Source organism: Oratosquilla oratoria, chromosome 19 (genome assembly GCF_046742065.1).
Source record: "Oratosquilla oratoria isolate Oo_2021 chromosome 19, ASM4674206v1, whole genome shotgun sequence".
Taxonomy (NCBI): Eukaryota; Metazoa; Arthropoda; class Malacostraca; order Stomatopoda; family Squillidae; genus Oratosquilla; species Oratosquilla oratoria.
In genome coordinates, this window is record NC_134795.1 from 54,816,906 (window position 1) to 54,826,905 (window position 10,000).

At 39.7% G+C, this 10,000-nt stretch overlaps 1 protein-coding gene across 1 annotated transcript in view; it reads right to left on the reverse strand.

Annotated features, from left to right (window-relative positions):
- Positions 1-505: 505 nt before the first annotated feature.
- The window catches only part of LOC143035896 (uncharacterized), a 33,177-nt gene continuing 23,682 nt past the window's right edge, over positions 506-10,000 (reverse strand). The window contains exons 5-6 of the mRNA XM_076203083.1: positions 7,839-7,956; positions 506-6,791 (exon numbers count right to left, since the gene is read on the reverse strand). Of these exons, the coding sequence (XP_076059198.1) occupies positions 6,591-6,791; positions 7,839-7,956 (319 nt within the window). The 3' untranslated portion in view covers positions 506-6,590. The remainder of the gene's footprint in view (positions 6,792-7,838; positions 7,957-10,000) is intronic.

Genomic DNA, 10,000 nt, shown 5'->3' on the forward strand with positions numbered 1-10,000 from the left:
GATATATCAATTTCCCCCCAACATCACGTGACCAATACCCCAAACGACCCTAGCTAGAGTCCTAAACGATCCCCAGAGTCCTAGACGACCCCTCTACGGGTCCCGACCCCCAGTTTGAAAAACACTGTTCTAGAACGCTTTTGGCGACAAAACAAAACAACCACACAAACTCACTCCTTTCTACTCTAGGTGCTTTACTATATATACACACACTTTTACGCATACATATACATTTACAGGCGTATACACACAAATATGTACATATGCTCCCTGAAATATTCAAATGTATACAATATTTCAGAGAGCTGTAAAAAGAAATACAAAAAGAAAATGACCAAAGAAGGCCGCTTCAGAAAGGAAACTAAGAGTATTCCAATTTAAAGTCTGTATATGTATATATATATACATATACAAACATATATGTGTATACACACACACACATGTATATATATATATATAAATTATATATATATATATATATATATATATACGGTTTCTGTTTTGTTTTTGTTTTTGTTTGTTTGTTTGTTTGTTTGTTTGTTTGTTTGTTGTTTTTCCCTCTTTCATTCATTGTTAATGTTTAAATACCTACCAAGGCTCGTGTAGCGCAGATGTCCGTATGATGTATACTTTATACGTCAGCCTTGATGAACGAATATTATTTGAACGAAATAATCTTCAAAGAACCTGACTATATCTGGATATATTAGAGAAAGTGTACGTAAAATGCCAAAACCAGTTTAACATATTTGAAAAATAAAATAAAATTACTTCTTTGCAGTAGATTTTCTCTATCACTCAAATACTCCAAACCCATTTTGTTTTTTCATACTTTTTCGAACGGCCTTGTAACAATTCAATTGTACCTCGTTATTGTTTATTATTACCCACTCGTCTGGTTATATTCCCACTACTTATTTTCTTTTCCAAATGTATACAATACATCTTTTTTTAGTTTAGATAGGAGAAAGCGTTTCTTCACTGAAGAAACGAATTTGATGTTCGTTCAACGACATCCAGGGTCAACCACAGATCTTTGTGATTTTTTTTTTTTTAATGATGATGACGATGACGGCCATGTTTTTTTCAGAGTTTGTGGGGACGTCTCAGTTCTAATTATGTCATCTGGGATTTATTTATTTGTTTATTTATTCGTTCATGTATTTATTTATGTGTATTTGTTTGTTTACTTGTTTATTGTGTTTCAATAATTAAACATCATTCACAAATAGATCGTCGTATTACACCACCAACAATAATGATGATAATAACAATAATGATAATAATAACATTAATAATAATACTAATAACAATAATAATAATCAATAATAATTAATAATAGTAATAATAATAATTAATATTAATAATAGTAATAGTAATAATAAAGGTAATAATGATAGTAATAGTAATGATAATAATGATAATAATACACATACACATACCAAGGGCTTTTTTCCCCTTACATGGGAGGTAGCCAAAGTCAAAAGCATAAATCCACTCCCACCCATTTCATCTCCACATACTCCACTCCCATTCGCCACCCCTCCCTCCCTCCCTCTTTTCTTGGCTCCTCCTGGATGACGGGTCATCCCTGCATCTCGCCCACTGCCCTGAGTCAGAAGCAATGCAGCAAGACACAGCACATCTACAGCAACGATGATTCACCCAATCGGCAACCCCCCCCCTCTCCGTCCCCTCATGCAGAAAAAGAGAAGACGGGGAGAAATTCCTTCGGGCTGCGTCAAAATATTCGTACATACTCCCTCACCCCCCATCCTCCACCCACTCCCTTCCATGCATCACAGCATCATCCATATACAACCTTTTTCCATTCACCCCTATCTTCTGTCTTCTCCCTTCCTTCCTCAACAGACATTCCCCTCTTTCCCAATGCCCCTTTTACCCCATCCATCCATCTCATCCATGGTCGCCCCCTATGTTCAATCCTTCCCCCTCTGCCTTCCACACCTCTTTTACTAGTCTTTTTTCACTCATTCTTTCCATGTGTCCAAACCATCCCAATATTCTTTCATCATCCCTATCTCCCAACTCCCTTTCCACCCCTGTTCTTCTCCTCACCTCCTTGTTTCTCACTCTATCCAGCCTAGTAACCCCTATCATACTTCTCAAGCATTTAATCTCAAACACATTTAATCTCTCTCTTCCTCTCCTCTTCTCTTATGTTCCATGGCTCTTCCCCATCCAGTGCTGTTGGCACAATCACCCCTTCATACAATCCCATCTTATCATCCATTCCCAAATGTCTATTTCTCATTACACAGTGATAATAATGATAATAATAATAATAATAATAATAATAATAATAATAATAATAATAATAATAATAATAATAATAATAATGATAATAATAATAATGATAATAATAATAATAATAATAATGGTAATGATGATGATAATAATAATTAGTTGTAACGATGATTGAAATTTATAAAAAGTATTGATTACAAATTAATCACTCCTTTGTTGACTTCCTTCCCTCTGCCTCCTTTGTTTATTGACATTCCTTTACAAAGGAAACTGGCCAAGACAAAGCATACACCCACTTGACAAGCAACAACCCATCCAGTACCCATTCATCGATAGTCATTGCTGACAAAATGAAAATAAAAATCCTTTTTCATCTGTCGGACCTGCCTTCGACCACCTGACCCTCTTCCCCTTCCACCCTCACTCCCTCCTTCCTTGTCATCGACGTTGTAGTTCCCCCTCCACCTCCCCCCCCCCGGCCTACTCCACTCCCTCCTACTCTCACCCACGAACCTCTTCCGCTTTTTCCCTCTCGTTCTTGTTTCACCTTTTTCTCGGAATTCCACGATCTCGACTAAAATGGTTGACCACTTTAACAAAGTAGTTTTTTCTCTCTCTCTCTCTCTTTCTTCTTTTCTGCAAAAACTCAAAACTACCTTGTCTACATAGTGAAAGGGGTAGCTTAACACTTGTACCAGACACTCTCCCTCACCCCCACCTCACCCCCTCACCCCCACCAATCCAACAAGTCGTGGCAGAATAGACCTAAATTCCTCGGCTTGCCTTCCGCTCCATTGTCAGCCGCCATGAAACTTTCCGTCCATCAGTGACGACAACAACAAACAACAACAACAACAACGACGACAACAACAACAACAACTACTACTCTTCGTCAAACGCACATTCATCACTCTCAACTCCCCCAAACTCCCCCCCAACTCCCACTCACTGACCAACTTTAAGAATACGCTCTCATGTACTCCTCTTTAGCTTCTCAAGATTTCTTCTTCTTCTTTTTTCTTCTTCTTTCTTCTTTTCTTTTTATTCTACCTAGTTTCCTTGGACCAAATTTCGTTTATCTAATTTTTCGTGACCTTTAGAAAATAAATCTAGAGTCAAATTTAGATTATACTAAAGGTGTGCCCGCATACAATATAGTTATGACATAAAAAAATTACTCGAAGTCAATCAGGAAATTGTATAAATGATGTCCAACATTGTCTAATAACTTAGATAATTTCCTTTAAAAAATGCGCAGAAATTAGATCAGCGAATGCGTGCAGTGCTGCTGTACTCTCAAAATTTGGACTGCTAGATGAGCAGTCGAGCGCGGTACCACCCCAGTAAGTCATGTCCCCACGCGCGAGCGAGCGCGCGTGTGCGTGTGCGTGTGCCTGTGTGTGAGTGTGTGTGTGTGTGTTTACATGTGTGTGTGTATTTCACTTGGTCTTTGGATCACGTGTTGGACTCATGATCGACAGCTATTTCCCTCCTGGAAGAGAGCTCGGAGCTCGTAGGTCCGATCTATGGGTAATGATATGACCTTGCACACACACACACACCCAACTCCCCGCCCACGAGAGTCAGACTAACGACCCGAAGCGCAGCGGTACCGAAATAATTTCGGCACTGGGCAGGATTCGAACCCAGAACTGCGGGCCACTGTTGTGGCAGTTCAGTGCTCTACCAACTGCGCCACCGAGTGTGTGTTTACATGTGTGTGTGTGTGTTTACATGTGTGTGTGTGTGTGTTTACATGTGTGTGTTTACATGTGTATGTGTGTGTGTTTACATATGTGTGTGTGTTTACATGTGTATGTGTGTGTGTTTACATATGTGTGTGTGTTTACATGCGTTTGTGTGTTTACATTGTGTGTGTGTGTGTGTGTGTGTGTGTGTGTGTGTGTGTGTGTGTGTGTGTGTGTGTGTGTGTGTGTGTGTGTGTGTGCGTTTATATGTGTGTGTGTTTACATGTGTGTGTGTGTGTTTACATGTGTGTGTGTGTTTACATGTATGTGTGTGTGTTTACATGTATGTGTGTGTTTTTACATGTGTGTTTGTGTGTGTGTATGTGTGTGTGTGTTTACATGTATGTGTACTTACATGTATATGTGCTTACATGTATGTTTGTGTGAACTTGTGTTTATATGTATGAATTCGTGTACGAATTTATACATAAGAGCATATACGAAAACCAGTACTTATAGTTACTTTACGAAGTGCTATCTAAAAGTCATTGGCAAATTATCAAAAATGCAACATTGAGAACATTCAGCATACGTGAATATAAATATACATGTCATTTCTATGTAAAGGTATTTACACATAAATAAGAACAACAATAATGATCAATATACAAAAATAACATTTCGTTTTTTTATTTTTCTGTAAATACCAGTATTATTGTCATTATTATTATTATTATCATTATTATTATTATTAACATTATTATTACTATTATCGTTATCATTATATAATATTATTATCAATCCTTATTATTTATAATTACTAAATATCATCACTTTTATTGTTGCCATGAATTCCATTGACTGGAAAACAGTAGACCCTACTGCGCCCGGCAACGGTCCTCTGGCCACAGATCTTTTAAGAACAAAAATGTACTGTAGTAGATGGAGGAAACGAGTTGTCGCCGGTTGTCAATACTCCTCGTGTGAAAAGGTGGAGGAATTACAATTGAAGTTACAACACAGCTTTGGCCAGGTCCGGGGATAAAGTGTCAGCCCCTCAAGGCTGCACCTCCAGATGAAGGTGAGGATGTAGGGAGATGGTTCTCTTTGATGCCCGTCTCGCATAGTTCATATCCTTGTATATATATAATACATCCACATAGAACTGCCTAGTGTAGGCCTTATGGTCTCTTGCAGTCTCCTTCATTCTTATGTGTGATCTGTATGAAGAACAACAAACAGCAGTATCAGCACTTAATCCTATGCTTATCTACACGCCATTAATCATCTGTGTGTTCTTCCCAGATGCACTATTGTTGCGGTGAGGAAATTTTTCTTCCTCTTCTTTTCGCTTAGGTACGGCAACCCCTATAAAAATTCCCTATGACGTATTTCAAAGGACCTTCCTATTATATTTGCCACTCCATCCCAGAAGAGAAAGATATGTTTGGAAAACGAAGTCCACTAATAAAGAACACAGAATGGTTGGTTCCTTTGTTAAATCACACGATAGAAGAAGCTCGTCTTTTTTCCTCTGCGTCTGTCTTCAGAACTGAAACCTGTCCTTAGATTAAGGTCACGCTTGACCTTCCTGGGCAGGCGATGCTGAAGAAAGGACCTCGATTGAATCACACAATGGAGGAAGATGACCTTTCTTCTTCTTCTTCTTCCGCTTCCTGAAGAACGAAACTAGTTCTTAGGTTAAGGTCGTTCGTAACCTTCCTTGCTTCTTCTCGATGCTAAGGGCAGAACCTTTGATAAATCACATGATGGCAGAAGCTTCTTCCTCAGCCCCCTGAAGAACGAAAGCGGTCCTTGGGTAGAGGTTGTTCGTGACTTTTTTTGCTCCTCCTCGATGCTGAGGGCAGAATCTTTGATAAATCACACGATGGCGGAAGCATCTTCCTCAGCATCCTGAAGAACGAAAGCGGTCCTTGGGTTAAGGTCGTTCGTGACTTTCTTTGCTCCTCCTCGATGCTGAGGGAAGAACCTTTGATAAATCACACAAGAGAGGAAGCTGACCCTCCTTCTTCCTCAGCCTCCTGAAGAACGAAAGAGGTCTTCGGGTTGAGGTCGTTCGTGACTTTCCTTGCTCCTCCTCGATGCTGAGGGAAGAACTTTTGATGAATCACACGAGAGAGGAAGTTGGCCCTCCTTCTTCCTCAGCCTCCTGAAGAACGAAAGAGGTCTTCGGGTTGAGGTCGTTCGTGACTTTCCTTGCTCCTCCTTGATGTTGAGGGAAGAACTTTTGATGAATCACACGATAGCTGACCCTCCTTCTTCCTCAGCCTCCTGAAGAACGAAAGAGGTCTTCGAGTTGAGGTCGTTCGTGACTTTCTTTGCTCCTCTTTGATGCTGAGGGAAGAACTTTTGATGAATCACACGATAGAGGAAGCTGGCCCTCCTTCTTCCTCAGCCTCCTGAAGAACGAAAGAGGTCTTCGAGTTGAGGTCGTTCGTGACTTTCTCTGCTCCTCCTCGATGTTGAGGGAAGAACTTGTGATGAATCACACGATAGAGGAAGCTGACCCTCCTTCTTCCTCAGCCTCCTGAAGAACGAAAGAGGTCTTCGGGTTGAGGTCGTTCGTGACTTTCTCTGCTCCTCCTCGATGCTGAGGGAAGAACTTTTGATGAATCACACGATAGAGGAAGCTGGCCCTCCTTCTTCTTCGGCCTCCTGAAGAACGAGAGTGGTAAGGTTGAGGGCGCTTTTGACCTTCCTAGGCGGGTGTTCTCCGATGCTGAAGGACCTGGTCCGACCCACGAAGACTGAGTTCTGGCGTGGTCTTCGGAGGGTGTGGTACATGCAGTGGTCTCCGCTCCCGAGGTTCATAGTCTGACCAAAGGAGGAGGAAGGACTATTAGCTTCAGAAAAGATGGTTCTCATGATGGAGTTCGTATATGGTGTCAAAGAATTTTCACAATTAGGGTCCACAAACCAAAAACAAAAAAATCTAAAGGCTAAACAAGGATTATTAGCTTGAAAAAATTGGTTGTTAGAGTGAGCTCCGTGTACCCATATGGAGCCACAGAATTTTCACAATTAGGGTCCACAAACCAAAACCAAAAATCCAAAGGCTAAACATAGATTATTAGCTTTAAAAAAGTGGTTCTCAGGGTGGAGTCCGTATATGGAGTCACAGACTTTTCACAATTAGGGTCCACAAACTAAAACCAAAAATCTAAATGCTAAACAAGGATCATTAGCTTAAAAAAGAAAAAAAAAAAGTTATTCTCATGGTGGAGTCACAGAATTTTCACAATTAGGGTCCACAAACCAAAACCAAAAATCTAAAGGCTAAACAAGAATTATTAGCTTTAAAAAAAAAAAGTGGTTCTCAGGGTGGAGTCCGTATATGGAGTCACAGACTTTTCACAATTAGGGTCCACAAACTAAAACCAAAAATCTAAATGCTAAACAAGGATCATTAGCTTAAAAAAAAAAAAAAAAGTGATTCTCATGGTGGAGTCACAGAATTTTCACAATTAGGGTCCACAAGCCAAAACCAAAAATCTAAAGACTAAACAAGAATTATTAGCTTTAAAAAAAAAAGTAAACCAAAACCAAAAATCCTAAGACTAAACAAAGATTATTAGCTTTAAAAAAGTGGTTCTAAGGATGGGCTCCGTGTACCCATATGGGGTCACAGAATTTTCGAAAATGGGGTCAGAAACAAAAAAAAAACAAAAGCTAAAGACTAAACAAGGATTATTAGCTCAAAAAAGTGGTTCTCTGGGTGATCTCCGTGTACCCATATGGGGTCACAGAATTTTCAAAAAAGGGCTCAGAAAAAAAAAGCTAAACAACTGTATGCAAGGCACCTGGGAAGCTCCAAGACAACGCGGACACGTGTCTTCGGAATGCAGGACCGTCGTGTCTTACCTTGTTGATCATGAGGTACTGGTCTGCCATCGGACACGAAGAACGATGCCCCAGCTGGGCATTCGCCTGCTCTTTGTAAGGCTCTTGGTACGGCTCCAGCATTCGGATCTTACCCCATCTGAAGAGTGAGGAAAGAAAATTGTACTAGAATTCCTTGTTTTATTCTAAGTTATTGTTGTTTTTATTACGTTTTATTATATTCTATTTGCTATCTTGTTTAAGTTTGTTATTTTTATTTCTATGTTATTTTATTTTATTTTATTTCATTTCATTTAATTTCATTTCATTCTATTCTATTTTATCTATTTTATTCTATTTTATTTTATTTTATTTTATTTTACTTTATTTTATTCTATTCTATTCTATTCTATTCTATTTCATTTCATTTCATTTCATTTTATTTCATTTTATCAATCAATCAACAAATCAGTCAATAAATCAATCAACCAGCCCACCAGTTAATCTGTCAGTCAACTAACCAATTAACATCTCAACCAACCAACCAACTAATCAATCAATAAATCAGTCATCCAATCGGTCAATCAGTTAATCAGTCAATCAATCAACCAATCGATCGATCATCCAGTCAACCAATCATTCCATCACTCAATCAGTCAATCAACTAACCAATCAACCAATCAGTCAACCAATAAATAAATTAGTAAACCAATTAATAAATTAGTCAACCAATCAATCAATCAGCAATCAATCAACAATCAATTAACCAATCAAACAATCAATCAACCGATGAATTAGTCGATCAACCAATAAATTAACCAATCAATCAAACAATCAATCAAACAATCAATCAGTAAGTAGGTCAATCAATGCACAACACGAGCCACTAGGGTCAGTAACCTGAGCAGGTTTTGGTTTTGAGAAATTGTGAATTATTTAGTCAAGACGGTAAAGCACATGCAAGTCAATCCATAATTACTTTGCAAATCAGAGACATCTTGAATAATTAATTGTGTTCCAAGTGGCTGCTGGCAGTCTGTGGCTTCAGTGGCGATCGCTCTCTCTTTCTCTCTCTCTCTCTCTCTCTCTCTCTCTCTCTCTCTCTCTCTCTCTCTCTCTCTCTCTCTCTCTCTCTCTCTCTCTCTCTCTCTCTCTCTCTCTCTCTCTCTCTCTCTCTCTCTCTCTCTCTCTCTCTCTCTCTCTCTCTCTCTCTCTCTCTCTCTCTCTCTCTCTCTCTCTCTCTCTCTCTCTCTCTCTCTCTCTCTCTCTCTCTCTTTCTCATTCATTCCCTCTCCCTCTCTTTTCTTTCTCTCTTTCTCTCTCTTTCTCTTTCTCTTTCTCTTTCTTTCTCTCTCTCACTTTCACTCTCACACACACTCACTCTCACTCTCACTCTCACTCTCTCTCTCTCTCTCTCTCTCTCTCTCTCTCTCTCTCTCTCTCTCTCTCTCTCTCTCTCTCTCTCTCGCTCGCTCTCTCTCTATATATCTCTACCTCTCTCTATGGAAGCTTGGGTTCGATTCCCAACAGCTTCTGGAACCGACCGACGACTGAAGAAGAAAAGTTTTCGCGAAATCGATCAAGATTCTTCGAAGACCAGAGTCTGTCCACAACCTTACACCTCCTCCACCCCCTCCACTCACTCCCTCCTCCTCCCCCTCCCTCCTCCTCCTCCTCCTCCCTCCTCCTCCTTCCTCCTCCTCCCTTCGAACGACGACGACGACGATGAAGATCGATCCACGTGAGCAGAATCCACAGAGAAAACGTTGTCACAAAAAAAAAAAATCTTTGACGATGATATGATTCTCGTGTTACACAAATGAGACATTTGTTGTCGACTCTTTCTTGTAACATCTAACCTTACAATAATGCACACACACACACACACACACACACACACACACACACACACACACACACACACACACACACACATATATACACACACACATATATATATATATATATATTATATATATATATATATATATATATATGTATATATATATATATACTGTATATATTTAAGGAAACGGGTTGTATACAGTATATGATTTTTATTAGCGAATAGAAAGCAAACTACGCACGTAAGTGTCTACCCACCACGCTCCATGTTGAGAGGTGTGTGTTTGGGGGGGGGGATGTGACACGCAGGAGGAGGAGGAGGAAGAGGAGAAGATGTAAGACGAGGAGGAGGAGGAGGA